Source organism: Balaenoptera physalus (assembly GCF_965194825.1).
Source record: "Balaenoptera physalus genome assembly, chromosome: 14".
Lineage (NCBI taxonomy): Eukaryota > Metazoa > Chordata > Mammalia > Artiodactyla > Balaenopteridae > Balaenoptera > Balaenoptera physalus.
The window spans coordinates 48,652,246-48,668,660 of record NC_138893.1 but is presented as its reverse complement, the minus strand read 5'-3'; the positions used below and the strand labels follow the sequence as shown (position 1 = coordinate 48,668,660).

The window sequence follows — 16,415 nt, the reverse complement described above, 5'->3', positions numbered from 1 at the left end:
CATTAAACCAGAGGAAAGCAGCTGTAGCTTCCTTCCCTTCCTGGCCCCAGTGCCAGCGAGCTGCCTTCTTCTGCAGACACTAGAAAAACTCTTTTATTAAGTAATTGATGTTTGGAATATAATTATAACTAGAAACAATCACTTTGAGTTTAAACCCTAGATGAAATAAAGTCTAATTTATTCAAAGCAAACCATTTAAGTAAGCTTACTTAAAAGAATATCCTATAGGTTATGGGACACATACTACATATGAATAAAAAGGCACTTTCAAGTTTTATCTGAGAAAGTAGATTTTTAAGCTAAAATGTATTGTGATAAAAGCACAATAAATAGTGAAAGAAAACTTTTTTGGCTCTACATGCCTTACATAACTTAACAGAATACACATATAAAAGTAGAAATGGATAGGAACATAATCTTGGTGGAAAATTTTTCCACCATCATAAAAGAGCAAGAAAAAATGTTAGAGTTTTAAATTGTGTAAATAAAATTAACCAAGTTGAAGAAAATTAAATATAAAGCCAGGGAAATACACTTTAAACAAAAAGTTTTATGTGACTTCTTCATAAAAATTGGTCATTTGCTCTGTCACATGTAAATTCTAATAAATTCAGAAAGATAGAAATTTCATAAAACTACCTGCATAGATCATGATGAAATAAAATTAGACATAAAAATGCATAATTGAAAAGTACTAAGCTATTTTAAAACTGTGATCAATTCTCTTACAAAGGTTTATACATAAGGTATAGAATAAAAGACTATTAAATAATATAAATACCATATCCACAGTATGTCAAAGTTTAAAATTTTATTCTTCCTCTAAGTACTTACATAAGAAAAAAAGATATCTCTGATTTTCCATAATAGAAAAAGAGCAAAGCAACAAACTAAAAAGAACAAATTAAATAATAGAGTGTCATGAAAATAACTTTTAAAATGAAGAAGTTTTACATCCCATAAATAAAATCAAGATTGGTTCTTCTAAAAGATTAACAAAATCATTATTCTACTGGCATAATTAATGTAATAAGAGAAGAAAGAAAGCTAGAAGTTCTCCCTTCCCCCCCAAAAAAGCAGCTAGAATCAAAGGAATTGCGTGAAAAAAAAAAGAATTGAGACTCTAAAGAACTCAATTTCTGTATTGTACAAATAGAACAAGATGATTTGATAGTTAAATGCATTCTTTACGACAGTATGGCCTAATCTGAAGTCTGATAATGTTCTGGGCCAGTCTCACTTGTCCACATTGATGGAGAATTCCTAAATAAAAAGGTAGCAGTTAGAGACCAATAACAGACCCAAAGAGCTATTCACTGTGACTGTGACTGAATTAGGATTATTTTAGGTATTCCGGGCTAGTTTAATAGAAGGACAACAAAACTAAAATATGCCATGTTAATTAGGAAAGCAGTAAAGGAAAAAAAACCCTATGCTTAAATCAGTAGATATCAGGACAAAATTAAGCATCCATTCTTGATTTCTAAAACAAACCAAAACCAAAAAATCTTTGTAAAAATCCATGATGAACAGTGAACAAAAAAGAAAAAAATGCTGTAAACCAATCACATGCTTAAACTGGCAGCTTCCTTTTGGGAATAAATATATACACCCCCTCATATACATGCATTTCAAGAAATCATTATTTTTTATAAAGCTTTTTATGCAAATAGATTTATAGCAAATAAATCTATCAACTATAATTAAAGTAGTAGAAATAGTCCATATGTCTAAGCTAATCAAATTTCAGTGTGGATAATATGAGAGATCATTATATGGTCATAAAAGAAGTAGAAAGCATGTACAAAAATATGTCAAAAAAGATAGTGTGCCTGTAATTATAACTATTATAAACCATTTTTCTAATATATATAGTTGATATTTTACAGTGAAGTATTTGTTGGTCCTTTGGGGAATAAAATGTCTAAGCAGATTTAAAAAAAGTCATTGTTCTTACACAACACATAATTAAGTTATGATTTTAGTAAATATAAAGAATAATAGGAAAACAAGAGGAATAGCTTTCTTCTTTGCCAATTATGTAATCAATGGAAAGGGATGCTTTTTTTTCTGGGGTTAATTTTTGTTGATTTCATGCCCCAGATGTTTTGTTGTTCAATTGCCCCATCCACTCTTTTCCTTTAGGGTTTCTGACATAGATTCGAAAGGGTTTTTCCCTACGGAGTGAAATCTGTTCCTTTGTGGAGGTGGCAGGTAGCATCTTAGAACTAAACAGCCTTTGACAATATTTAATATCATTTCACTTGTTATTGGGAGAGAATTGAAGCCTTCAATACCAAACCTTCTCAAGGAGTTTTGAGTTGCAGGGTCTCCGTGTCCCAGTGAATAATGTTTCCTCACTCTTGAGTTGTGTACAGATAACACAGCCATGTTACAGAAAAAAATTATTTAGATACCTAGTGTTGACTCTATTTTTTAAAAATTAAATACGTATAAATATAAAACTAGCATGAGCTCCTTTTGAACCCTTTGAGCTGAGAACTCTTACACAGAACAATAAAGAAAAGAAGTTTGTAATTAGTATTTTAAATGTGTAAATGACACTGTTTGGCTGATAGGAAAGTGCCACTGGTCCCAGGACAGTAGCAGGGAGCTCTGGTGCTGGCTCTTGCATTCAGCACACTTAGGTCCCTGTGTGCCTGGTGAGGATGGCACCCTCCAGCCCTGTGCTCAGTTTGAGCTACTCTGTATGTTTGTACAGTATGTTGTGTTGTTATTTGGCCTCCACTGGGTGTGACCGGATTATTTGTATGTTTAGTCCTTCCCCGTTCCTTTCTCTTTGGCTCAGTGCTTCTCACACTTCAGAGTGCTTGGGAATCCCTTGGGGATTCAGTACATCTAGGGTGGAGTCTGAAATGCTTCATTTCTAACCAGCTCCCAGTTGGTTGAGTAGCAAGCCTTAGCCGCGATGATTCACGTAGTAAGAACAACTGAACAGATTTGAGCACTAAGGCAAATGCTGCCACTGACATCTGGTGGCAGCACTTGGTTAGAAGGTGGTCAACCAGATAGCCTGAAATATATGTAAATTAATTTTTGACCGTCAAAAAAAAAATTTTTTTTTTAAATTTAAGTGTTTATGAAGCAAACTTGCTGAGTCCTAGGACTACATCTGTGGACTGCAGATTGAAAAATGTTGCTAGAGGATGTCTGGGTGGTGCGTCCCCTCCTACTGGGCAGTGCTGGTGAACACAACCTAGCGTTTGTGCCCCTGGCATTTCATTACCTCCTTTTAGGTGTTGTCAAACCCTATTTTGTGATGGTGATTTAAAAAACAAAAACAAAATAAAAAAAGAACTCAGTTCCAGAGTGAGCAGGAGACCAAGTAGATGCTCAGCATGTGGGATCTGAGGGTCTTCAGCCTTGAGTCCATGGCTTCCACTGAGCGGTTGATCTTGTTTGTGCCAATGAGGATAGCTTAGGCTTCTGCCTTGAGGCCAGGTACAGCACGTGACTGCTGGGTACTTTGTGGATGCTTAGAAACTTTGAAAAGAGTTGTCTAATACCTTTTTCCAAAGGAAGGTAGGATTCTGTAGTTACTACAGAATCCCAGGCAAAGCTGGGACAGTGAGGCCTTCTTCCTGTTTTGTCAGTTTACCAACATGAAGCCCTAGCTTCCTTTGGGAGTCTGTCCTGTCTCGATTTTTGTGTGTGTGTGTGTGTGATATACTAGACGAGAGCAAATTCGTGAATGTTTCAAAAGTAAAATTGATACGGAGCTCCTTCCCTATATGGAAGAAGTTTGTTTTCTGAGAAGACACCTGATTGAACTTGAGCCAGGCAAGCCATTTCCTCATGGGGCAGCCCTGCTTTGTGTACCAGAAGGTTTACTCAAAAACGGTCACTTTTTTGAGACGTTGACACACATAGATGAGTAAAAAAAAATGTGTTCACTGGATGTTTCTAAAACTTGCCTACCAGGAAAGTAGAGAAGGAGTCCTACTAGAGTCCTACTTCAGTCCTCTAGAGAAGGAGATAGGGCTGGGCAGTTTTTTAAACTTTTGGAATTGTAGAATCACAGGATGTTAGAACTGAAAGAACCACAGGTCTCCTCTCCTTTACTGCAGTCTTATAACTGAAGCAAAATTAGTCTAGTGCAGTGGTTCCTAAATGCTGATACTTGGCAAAGTTTTCGCCAGTTTGAGGCAAAATGAGAAAAATAAAAACAGTTGCAGTGAGTTCTTCATAAAGCTGTGTGTATTCAGCTTAAAGACCTGTTATTCTGAAATTATATATTTTCTATATTTTGGGGGTTAAAATGTCTGGGCTTTTGTGGAATAATGGTCACAGTAGATAGCTGTGTTTAAAAAAATCTTTATTTTATGAAATAAAAATGTGGCAACCCTCTCTCTGTCTCTGAGAAGGAAGATGGATTTTCCTAGTTCTTGGAATCCAAGCAGCCGGGAACCACTGACCTAGTACACCTGCCTGTAATCTGATGGATCTGGACTAGGTAGACTCCAGAAGAAAGATAGCGGATCCTCCCCACCACCTGCCGGCCTGTCTTGGGGGGCAGGGAGAGATCAGCTGAGGGGGGCTGCAAATCTTCGAGCAGCTGTCCTAATTTAATTTGCAGACTCACAGCTTCTGGGGGAGTCTCTTGAGAGGCCAGGGTGCACAGAGGTTCCAGAGCTGGCACCCATTTGCAGGGACACGGAACACAGAAGGCCCTGTAGCTTGTTTAAAAAAAAAAAAAAAAAAAAAAAAATTAAAGGATCCAGATCAACAGGAGATCCATAGAAATGGAAGTCGATATGAGGCTTTACGGCATTTGATCCTTCCTCCTGATTTTTGCATAGAAATGCAGGTTACCTGATGGTCCTACAGACACTTTTGAGCTTACAGTCACTGAGGCAGATATTTTCAGTTAGCGTATATGTACATCCTAGCTCTCTGATACAAAATCAAGGATTAGTCCATGAAGAAATGGATAAGTAACTGAAGGTATACACAGCGGGCACTTTCAGTTCTGCTGCTCATCGTCTCTGAATATTGTGTCCCTGTCCCCCTCTCTTAGGGACCCTGCATCCCATTCTTTCCCGCCAGCTTTTGGCTTTTGCTCCCTGAGTTCCCACCTCCTCTCTCTCCACTAACTTTCCGCCCTTCCTGCCCCAATTTGGCTAATCCTAAACAGGCCTCATTTGACCCCAAGGCTGCTGCCAGCTCCCCTGTGGCCCTGCTGCCTGTGCTTTGTCCCTCCTGCCCTCCCTTCCCTTCCACAGTCTGATTTCTTCAGGAAAAGACTCCCTGAGGCCACAGTGGCTCCCTCCTCAGTGACTCTCTGACCATCCCTTTACTCTGAGGTTCTTCCCTCTCCCAGCTTCTGTGGTGACACGGTTGTCCGGTTCTACTTGTATCTGTTTTCCCTTTGGTCCCATATTTGTTTCTTTTTCTCCTCCTACTCCCAGTCAAGGGCTGTAATTGCTCATTTTCTCTTCTCCTCTCTCAGACCCCCATCTCCAGTTCTGACCTTTTCCCTGACCTTCATCCTTCCATTTCAGCCTTTTTGATGGACTCTTCAAAAGGCCTTGTTTTCTTAAAGGGAATTCGTCCCCTCTTCCCGGCCCCCATCACTGATGCATCCCCTTCCCAACATTTCCATCTCCACTCATGGGGTCCCCGTTCTTCAAGTCGCTCAGAGCAAACTTCTCCTGTGATTATTGATGCCCCCTCTCTCTCCTTGCGCTTCTTTCTCCCTTACGGTTTCACCAAATTATGTTGATTCCCTATCCGTAGCTCCTCTCATAGTGATCTTCTTCCAGTCCTGTGGTTACTGCTCTCGTGTACATCTAGACTTGATCTTCCTGAAACCGTATTCCTCTGCTCAAGAACCTGACCTCATTAGCCCATCCTTCAAGGAGCTCTGCAGTCTGACCTGCTCACCAAAGTGCTTTTCCAAACCCATCTCCCCTTCTTTCCTGGCAAACCCACCGAGCCTGGAAGTCTGCTGTCACCCACCTCTGACCTTCCTCAACACTGTTCCCTTCCCTTGGCTCAAATCCTACTCCTCCTCAGATTTTCCTTCCTGTATAAAATTTATCTTTATACAAGAACAGGAAGTCATTTTTTTCTCTCTGAACTCCTTATATTCTTCTTGTCTTTTTCCTTGTGTAGAATTTTTGTTTACTGCCTTGCATCGTTGAGTTTCATGTGCTCTCCCCTTTTCTGGATTGTGTGCTCTTGGAGGGGCAAGGGCTATCTTCTCACAAGGCTGCACAGCCTCTCCTGAGGACCCTGCATGGTCAGGGTTTTTAGTGCCTATTGGTTTACAGGTTGATTTTATATTATAGCAAGAGAATTGGTTGGAGATTGATAAAACTAATATTTTCCATTGAGTGAAGGAAAACCCAAAAGAGAGACAACAGATAGTTTTCTGAAGAAGAGTTTTGAGAAAGGGCTTCCATAACCGGGAATTTGGTATAGAATAATAGGGAGTGATCACAGTGATGGAGTTTGCGTTCATAGGTGGCACAGTGTAGCACACTGGTGAAGAGTTTGTTCTTCGGTTACTTCATCTTTCTGAGCCCTGCTCTCCTGATTTGTAAGAGGGTGGTAATTGTGTCTGCTTCGTAGAGTTGTGAGCATTAAATGGATTAATAAGCACTGTGAATTGTCAGCACAGTTTCTCTTCAATAAATGGTAGCTTAATTTTTGTTTACCCATTGTAAAGGATGCACCATGAACGTACCCTCCTACTAGAGAGGCAATAATTATAGGTAAGGTGAGCAAGAGCTGTTCTGACCCTTGGCTTGGAAATCTAGAATGCAACTTGCTTATGAGGGTTTTCCAATAGCCCAGAAAAGGATTATGGTGAACCGTAAGGCTAGGGGGATGAATAAGGCACAGTGTGTCCCAGAGGAGATGATGAGAGGGAAGAAGCTGTAGTCAAGTTAGAGGAAGGAAAGAAAAGGGAGAACCTTAGAAGAGGTTTTGTCCTGATGGAACGAGATTTCTTAAGGTGCTTTGCAGAGAAGTACCATGGTGTCCCAGTGCCTCTGGAGTGTCTGGATGACCAGGGATTGGCCTGCGATGTGTCTGCTCGGTTGGTCAGGACCCATGCTAGGGAGATAAGAGGGAGTTCTGCCGCTGGGAGCCGGTTTAGTCCTCCCTGTTTCATGGTGACAAACCATGTTGGCCCTTGACCCTGACTCTGCTCCGACTCAGGCTCCCGTGGAACTGCTTGGGTGACCATCACTGAGCACCTTCTCAGCGTTTGTCCCATGGGTGGAACACAAGAGCCCCATCTTTCAATTACTGGGAGGGCTCTCAAAGAACCCACGAACTGGGATGCTGGGAAATATTGAGTGGACTCATGGAAATTAAACATCACACTACTTTCACCTCTGCATCTCCAGCTAAATCCAATTTTTCATATTTAAGATGAATTAACCCTCTCCTCCATCTAAGTGGGAAAGATTATCTGAGGCTTTTTTTTTTTTTTTTACTTCCTTGGGATTGTTGGGAAAGGTGTTTAGACAAAAATCTGAGGAAGGACTAAATCTTGCATAGAGTTTGCAAAGAAATTCATGTAATTGGACTGAACATGCTCCCTTTTTTCTTTTCACAGGGGAAAGTGGAAGTAGAAGCTGGGAAAGAAGGTATGAAGTTTGAAGCCAGTGCTTTTTCATACTATGGTGTAATGGCCCTTACAGCCTCCCCAGGTGAGTTTCCTTCTCAGCCTCAGGGCAGGGCTAGGTTTTAGGAAATAACGCCCTTGTACTGTCATCTTTCTGTACCTGCCGGCTAACCCTGTTTATTTACTTTTTGAACTTTTTATTAAAGTGTATCATGTATACAAAAAATACTGCTCACATCATACATATATACCTCCATGAATTTTCACAAACTGAACTCTCTTGTGTAAACCAGCTCCCAGATCAAGAGACAGAACATCACCAACCCCAGAGAACCCTCGTCCCACCCTCCCCTTTAGTCACTATCTCCCCAAAGTAACCACTGTCTTGACTTGTAAGCATTGACTAGTTTTGCCTCTTTTTGAACTTCAGGTGTAAATGGAATTATTCAGGACATATTGCATTGAGTCTGGCGGCTTTTACCCAGTGTTGTCCTGGTCACACTCATCTGTACTGCTGTGTGAGCTTATACTCTGTTTCTTCTCATTGCTGTACAGTGTTCCATGGTATGAATATACAGCAATGCATTTATTCTTTTCACTGCAGAAGGACACTGGAGTAGTTTCCTGTTTGGGGGCTAGTCCGAATTGTGTGTCTGTGACACCGTCCGCATCCTTTGGTGAAGACATTTCTGTTGGGTGTATGTGTAGGAGGGGAATGGCGGGGTCAGCGTTAATAGCTGCAGCCCCACAGTTTCCCAGGGTGGCTGAGGCAGTCACACTCCTGCCCGTGCTGACCGGGGTTCCAGTGGCTCCATATCCGTCACTTGATACTGTTGACTCTTTTAGATGTTAACTATTCTGGACGTTTTTCAATTTGCATTTTTCTGAGGATAGTTGAGGTTTTAATATATATCCATTGCCTATAGCCGGCTCTTCTCAACTAGAGAGCTGGCCAGTTAAAGTCAGCCAACTAAGGGTGGGTGTGCCACGGTGTATCGACCTAGTGCTCTGAGCACAAGATGCCAGAAAGCGGTGTCTGTTCTAGTAGGAACTTGGCTCACCTCTGGGATGGGACTTGAATGGTTCCTCTTTGCACCACTTGCTTTGCTACCTTATCCCCGCTGGAACAGGGCAGGCAGGTAAACAGGGGCTGCAGTACCACCTTGTGGCCAAAATGCCAAACGACATGCTGTGCTAGGAAATAACCTTTTATAAACCTCAAACTTTAAAATAGCCGATCCTAAAGGAATGCTGTCACTTCTGAAAACCAGTCTCAAAAGGGGGAGGGGACACCTGCAGACAAGTCTGTGTTGTGACGTTGGCCCTCATCTACTGCTCCACACAATGTCTCAGGCACCCAGAGATGTTACAGTTAGAAAGCCAGGGAAATGTCAAGAATTCTCTGACATTTCTAAACCTCCCCTGTCCCCGATGCATCTGCTCACTATCCTGGTGCAGGCTTTTGAGTCACATGGGCCAGTGTCCCCATTGTCTAGCACCCAGTGTGAACACAAGCCTGTCTAACCCCACTTAATTAGTAGGTGTCTGCTGTCAACTTCAAGGTGATCTTCTGTTTTCACTGCTAGTGAGAGGACGGGGAGATTCTTAACTAGGCCAGGAAGACCTCGGAGACAGCCTGAGTTCCACTTATGGGTTATCTGACTGAGAAAGGCCCTTGGCTTCCTCGTTATTAAAAGGGTATAAGATTACCTCCTGTGGCTGTTAGAAGAATAGAATGTGATGATACTCACACAGTACTTTGTCACCTTTAAAGCACAAGAGGAAATGTTTGTATAACACAAGTAGGTGTTGAGATTGTGACTACTGCTTGGCAACCACCCTCAAATTTGCCCCGGGTTAGCAGAATCAGGTATGTAAGGTGGCTTTGAAAGGACAGCTAGAGGAGTAACTTGTACATTGTTATGCATCACTAGTTCTTGAACCCTAAATATTAGCCCAGTTCATATTAAACCATGGATTTATATAGGGTAAATCACATTCAGGAAAGGAACTGAAGAGCAGGCCTTCCATATAGGAAGTGTGTGGGACTGCAATTTCCTACCTAATGTGGTAGGAAATGCTCGGAAGGAAGGGAATTTCATTAACGGCATCTTATTTACTTCAAGGTCCAGCGTTTTACTTGACTTTACATTGAGGATTTGGGATTTTGTATATTCATTGAGATGCAATAATAAGTACAGTAATCCCAAGATAATGTTTCTATTTATTAATGTTGATTGCCTAGAAAGACCCTACAGTAATCAGTTATCAAGACCGGCCCAGTTATTTGTCAATTATACCTCAATTTAAAAAAAAAAAAAAAAAACCTGCCCAGAAAATATGACCCCTGCCTGGTAGGGCATGTTGATTGACTTTGGTCTGCCATTCCCAGGAAATCTGTATATGATATTCTTTATTTACCTTCCTCTAATACTTTGAATTGCTATGGAATACTGTGAAATTTCAAAGCATCTGGTCAAAGTTACAATCAGACCAATTAAGAATGTAAATGAATTGAATAATTTTTTGCCACAGATAGGGACGCTGTAGGCTGTGCAGTGAACAGGTATCGAGGTGCTGGCACAGGCAGCTTGGGTCACGCTCTTGGGGCAGTTGATGAATCAAGCTCCCCTTTTGCGTGGCTAGCTGTGATTGAAGTCCTTAAGAGCACGTTTTGAGCTATAAACTGCAATGGGGGTATTTACTGGCTTAAGAGATTTCTAGGTTAGTAAAGCAGCGTGTGAGTAGGATTTCTCCCGATTTCAGCCTCCCTAGATTCCTCTTCCTGGAAAGCAGTGTGTGTTCAGTTGACTTTTATTAATATCATATAGGCTTCTGCATTTCCGGAACTGAACGCTCCTATGGGTAGAACAGGTATCCACTCCTGTCCCCTGATTACAGAGAGCTCCTTTCTTGCCTTTTGACGTGGTCTCACCCTGTTTTTCTCCATTTTTCAGTTCCTTTGTCCCTGTCTCGTACCTTTGTTGTCAGCAGAACAGAGTTGTTAGCAGCAGGTTCTCCAGGTAATTCTGCATGTTTCCTTTTCATAATTCTGATCGCCTCCGTTGACCCCACCAAAGCCCGGCTGGCCGGGTCTGCTCCCTTTATTTGGTCAAGGCCATTTTCAGTTCTTCTTTGAGCTCTAAAACTCCATGGTTCTGTGACTAATAGTGAGCTATCCAGGACAGCATAAGCCCACAACAGATGCGCAAAGGGTTTGGGAGATGGGAAGGGAATCTTGAAACTGGGAAGGGGAGAGTGGGTCTGACATGGGTTCCCTGCGTGACCCATCCACACTGCTGACCTTGGATTTGCGAGGCTGCCCTTTGGTCTTTTGGTGACCTCAGCAAAGTCATGGTGCGTGGAATTTGCAGAAGCCCCAAACCTGAGGATTCTTCCGCAGAACACATTCAGCCAAAAGGCTGAAGGACTATGAACTTTTCTTGGTGAGGCCCCAAAATCTCTGTTTCTTTGGTCCTTTTTGTGGCATCCATGTGAACGAGGTGCATGTATTTCCACCCTTCCTCGGGCAGGTGGCCCCGCTTCTCCTGTCTCGCTCTCTTTGTTCTGAAATCAGTACTGTGCAACATTCCTAACAAGCTGCTTGATTATTGCCCTGCAGGAGAGTATGGTCATGCCTGGCTAATATGTCCAGCTGCTAAAAAAGAAAGGCAGAGGTTTAATCTCTCTTTAATTAAAATTGCTGGGCTTTCCTATTTGGTAGTACAACTTTTCTGTATTTATTTTGTTCCATACAGCTTATATTTTAAAATCTGACTGATGAGATTTGCATTTCATAATCCAGTTTCTGCAAAACTCTAAAATGCGGATGTTCGGCAAAGGAGGCAATACTTGTCTTAGAAAGAAGCTAATATTCCCTCAGGTCTTTGCTCTTAAAAAAAATTGCGGGTGTTTGGGCATAAGATATTACTCATGGGGCTATTTGAATCAAATCAGCAGACAGAATATACATGTATACACATATATGTATACATAAATATGTATTTATATGTATGTTTGTATTGTTTCCTCCCCATTTTATTTGCTGGCCTCTGCTACCAATTTAAAATGTCACAGATGCCGAAGTAACTTTTGGCCGAAACTCACGGAAATGTCATTTGTGTCTTACTTTTTCCGTAGAACTTAGAGATTTCTTAGTTCTGCCCATTCCATCTGATCTAGTAATGAGAAAATCCACTTTGTGGGTCCAGGCCTTCGAGGTGCTGGCATTACAGTAATATGATACCTGATAAATGGGGGTTGAGCTACACCAGTGATTTCCAGCCAGTTCCACACGGTGCCTGGTGGCTCTCAGGGAGGAGGCTGGGAATGTTTCTTTATTGTGTCTTTCTAGCTTACTAGCAAATGAAAGGATCCCTAGGTAGGATGAATAAAATAAGCCAAGACAAAAAAACAAAGAAAACAATTCTGAGAAGGCATAAGAGGAATTAAAATTGAAAGTCTTTTTCATAATTATTGTCATAAAACCTTGGCACATAAATTTGACAACAAAACATGACCTGCACTGGGAGGTGGCCACTTCAAGTCTTTGTCCTCCTTGGTATGAAGACTCGCACATCTCCCCACACGCCGATGAAAGGTGACTGTGCTGGTTCCTGTCGAGTTGCAGAAGAGGTTCTGGAAAACAGTCTGCTGCTCCAGACTGTGGCTGTGATGCCAGGCAGCGGGTTCCCAGCAAAGGAGAGGGTTCACCTCTCAGAAAACAGGGCAGTGGGTTGAGAGGAAGCTGACTGGGAGTCTAGATACTTTGGGAGACCAGAGAAATTGCCCTGTAATCCTCCTCAGGAGAAAATAACAGGAGATTGAGAAGCACTGCCTAAGGCCTCAGACGGTGATCTATCTGGCCATGCACAGGGTCTGATCAATAAGAAAATTGCCCTTTAAACGTTTTGTTTTTATAACCTTAAATTGTAACCCACCGAAGGGAACACCATCTCAGAAGTATCTGTAGATTTGGGGCTAAAGCCCAGGGATACAGTGGGATCCCTTGTTTCACAGACTGTTCCATCCATCAGCCTGTGGGAAGTTATCACAAGTACAGAGTAGCTTGATCCTGAGGGTAGGCACGTGGTGGAGAGGTCTGGGATGACACTTACGGGAAAGAATATAATAATGTTAACAAGCCTCCTTTATCAGGTACTTACTGGGTGTCAGACACTGTGCTAAGCACTTTATATACCTTATCTCATTTTGAATCTCCATAAGACCTTACGAGGTGGGTGCTATTACTATTCGCCTTTTACAGATAGGGACTCTGAGGCTTAGCAAAGTTGGGTCATCTGCTAAATAGAAAGCATCTGATAAATTAATTTGCCTTGTTCTCGTAGATAAGTGGAAGCAACAAGAGGAACTGCTATTGAGTTTAATTTTGACTAACAATGGAAAATTGGTTCATGACATGAAAATTGTAGGGAAAGTGGTTACGTGAAAATTTTAGGAGAAAGGGGACTCGCCATATGAGGTTCCTTGAGTACTTGCCATGTTTTGTTCTGCATGTCATATTTTAAGAGGGACTTTGCTGGGACTTCCTTGGAGGTCCAGTGGTTTAGACACTGCACTCCCAATGCAAGAGACACGGGTTCGATCCCTGGTTGGGGAACTAAGATCCCGCATGCAGCACGGCGTGGCCTAAAAAAAAAAAAAAAAAAAAAAAAAAGAGGGACGTTTGCTGAATGGACTCTCAGACAATGGTCAGGATGGGGTAAGTGGGGGGGATAAAACATGTGAGGTGAACAGTTGAATCATTTAGCCCAGAGAGGAAGAGACTTAACTGTCTTCAGACTTTTAAGGGCTATTCCAAGTAGCAGAGGAATGGAAGGCACTCAGTAGATCTCCACAGAGTGGAGGAGAGTGAAGTTGGGGAAGCAGATTTTGATGGCTGTGATGACAGACTTTCCCATAGTTGAAGGGTGGGACCAGCCGAGAGCCAGTCAGGGACACATTGAAAAGAGGAGCCAACCATCAGGTGGGAGAATTGGTCCCCTTCAATCCTGTGACATTGTGCAATTCAGCGTGGGCACCCAGTTGATATTTGTGCAATAGGTTTGACTAGAAAAGCAAAAATGGAAGAAGCCCTGGCGAGGGTGTGGGTTTTATTTTTAATGAAATTTATTAGAAGCTATGGTGAACATGCCTCTAAAAGCAGCAACACTTAGACTCACCTGGATTTCCTTTCACTTTGTTTTAATGAAAGAAAGAGTACTGTCGATCTCATTGAAGACTCCTCCAGCACCTAAGGTGACCTAATCAAACCGTCTCAGGGTTTGGTGTCTTCCAGGGTTCTTAACAATCCTGAGATGTCCTCGGGCTGCCTGACAGGGATTTTACTGGGGTCACAGGCAAAGATAACAGGTTTGGCTGCCAGGTATGGTATGAGCAGACAGAAGCGTTTTGATCCCTTTCAAAACATGTACTGATTTATGAACGTTCTCAAGAGTCCTTTGTTTTTGCTTCTGGCAAAATAATGCAGTGCTGCCTTCCTACAGCCCATGTTTCGTATCAAGTAGCTTCTGTGTCTCGGACCTCGCCTCCCCGGCCTGTGCTCCTGACACAGTGTGCAGCCACGGGGTCTTTGCTATTGGAAACTTGGAGGATTGGGTCTGTTGGCGTGGACGGGGCCGGGAACATGTTGCAGGAGAAGCCGTGAGCTGAGCTGCATGGCCGCGGCATCTGGTATAAGTTGATTGAGCTTGTCTATTCATTATTATTGGGAAAATAAAGAGCTTTGAGTTGCATCTACCTCACTTAAAAGGCGGTTGGGTTTTTTCTCCCTTTCCAGGTGAAAACAAGTCACCTCCTCGCCCATGCGGCTTGAATCACTCGGACTCTCTCAGTCGCGGTGACCGGATCGATGCGATAACGCCGACGTTGGGGAGCAGCAACAATCAGCTCAGCTCTTCGTTCCTCCAAGTCTACATCCCTGACTACTCGGTGCGAGCCCTCTCCGATCTCCAGTTTGTTAAGGTAAGAGGAGACAACGGCTTGGCAGGACCCGGCAGGCGGCAGTCAGCTTCCACCGAGAGCGTTTGGCTCTGCGGCTTCTGCGCCGAGCCTGCCTTGGTCATTTTGCGGGCGCCCTGCCTCCAGCTCCTGTGCCCTGACTCCGGCTGGGGAAGAACATCGGTCTCCTTGGCTCTGTCCAGTGAGCTGCCAAGTCAAATGTGGCTTTTTCAGGGAACAAGAGCTGGAGGGGGTGAGAAAATGAGTAAACATTTCCAGCCGGTCTTCATGAGAGACGGGCCTCTTTTCTTAGGCTGAAATAAAGATAGCTTTGGGGGGATGAGCCAGCTTTAGCTGATGGAAGCCATTTTCTAGTCTCTGTGAAATGTCAAGACAGAACTTAGAAATGGCTTATATATCAGCAAAAAGTGACTTGTTCACTAGAATCAACTTGAACTTTAAAAAGTGGCTCAGTTTATACTCAAGGATGGTTTTCTTCTAGAGCAACTGCTAGGGGCCCTTCGGGGGATGTAAGGTGTAATAAATACCATGTGGAGACAAGAGAGCCTAAAAATAAACATGATCTCGGTTTGTTTTCTGTACCATCTCCTGGCCTCAGATCTCAAGACAGCAATACCAAAATGCCTTGATGGCATCCCGGATGGACAAAACTCCTCAGTCTTCAGACAGTGAAAACACTAAAATTGAATTGACTCTTACGGAGCTGCACGACGGGTTGCCAGACGAGACGGCCAACCTGCTCAACGAACAGAACTGTGTGACGCACAGCAAGGCCAACCACAGCCTGCACAGCGAAGGCGCCATCTAGAGCACTGGCCTCGGCCTCCGCGTCTGACCGTGAATCCCATTAGTGTGCGCTTGTGTGCCATGCTGCATCCTGTACCATCCTGAGACCAAAGACTTTGTCCCCTTCCTGGAAGCAGCAGAGGAGGCCGGGGAGGGCAGGAATGGAAACTGGAGACGTGAAATCGACAGCCAGGGCGTGGCATTCGAGATTATGGAGATGAATTTCTTCCGCTCAAATAGAATCATGTTTATTTTTTCAGCTGTACCTTTTATCATTATCCACTCTCCTCCTCCCTCGATTTGCATGAAGTTGAAAATTGTTGCGATTTATTTTTTTCAGAGAGATCATGTTTTTAAAAAGCGTCTTTTGCAGAGTTTTAAATTGTTCTGTCTGAACTCTGCTGTGACCCCATGATGTAACCTTAGAAGGATGGACTTGTCCCTCCAGTGGCCTTCCTTGGCCCCCGCCCCAGGGAGGGGCACCCTTCCTCTGTGCCCCAGTGGGTGTCGCTGTCGAACTTCAAGGATGAATGACACAGACCTGCCCAGGCTGTTGGCCCTGCAGGGTGGAGCCTGCACGGGGACCCGCAGCCTCTCTGAGCTCAGTGTTGTTTTAAGTTAATGTTTAACGGTGTCCCTTTCCCTCAGAAAGGTTTAACATTTGCTTGGAATGTGATTTTGCTCCCACTCTAAGGAATTTTTATCACCAAAATGAATGTTAATGAATTTTAAACCTATGGTTTATCTTTGCAAGAGGCGAGGTGGCTTCACCCCAACATTCCCACAGCCTGGGATCTCCAGCTCAGCCAGGCCTCTGCCGCCCCAGCTTACAGAGCGCCGTCACCCACCGCCCCGTCCTTGCTCGTTAACCCAAGATGCTGCTACACAGATGCCAAATGGAAATCTTCCACAGGGCCCTCGAGTAAACTCGTGGTGTGGAGTCCACGCTCCTGCCCTTCCCGCTGGGATGTATGTCATTGTCAGAAAAGGAGTCGGACCTTCCAGCTGTGCTCTGTGCGCCCTGCCGAGAAGGCACGTCTAGACCCATGTG

At 43.2% G+C, this 16,415-nt stretch overlaps 1 protein-coding gene across 5 annotated transcripts in view; it reads left to right on the top strand.

The window, feature by feature from the left end:
• Positions 1-15,618, top strand: part of CNNM2 (cyclin and CBS domain divalent metal cation transport mediator 2) — a 151,794-nt gene extending 136,176 nt beyond the window's left edge. For 4 of the 5 annotated variants that reach the window (XM_082425128.1, XM_082425127.1, XM_082425126.1 and 1 more), the window contains 4 exons: positions 7,589-7,682; positions 10,555-10,620; positions 14,397-14,581; positions 15,177-15,618. In XM_082425128.1, the coding sequence (XP_082281254.1) occupies positions 7,589-7,682; positions 10,555-10,620; positions 14,397-14,581; positions 15,177-15,386 (555 nt within the window). In that variant the 3' untranslated portion in view covers positions 15,387-15,618. The remainder of the gene's footprint in view (positions 1-7,588; positions 7,683-10,554; positions 10,621-14,396; positions 14,582-15,176) is intronic. The other variant, XM_082425129.1, reaches the window with a different exon arrangement.
• Positions 15,619-16,415: the final 797 nt, after the last annotated feature.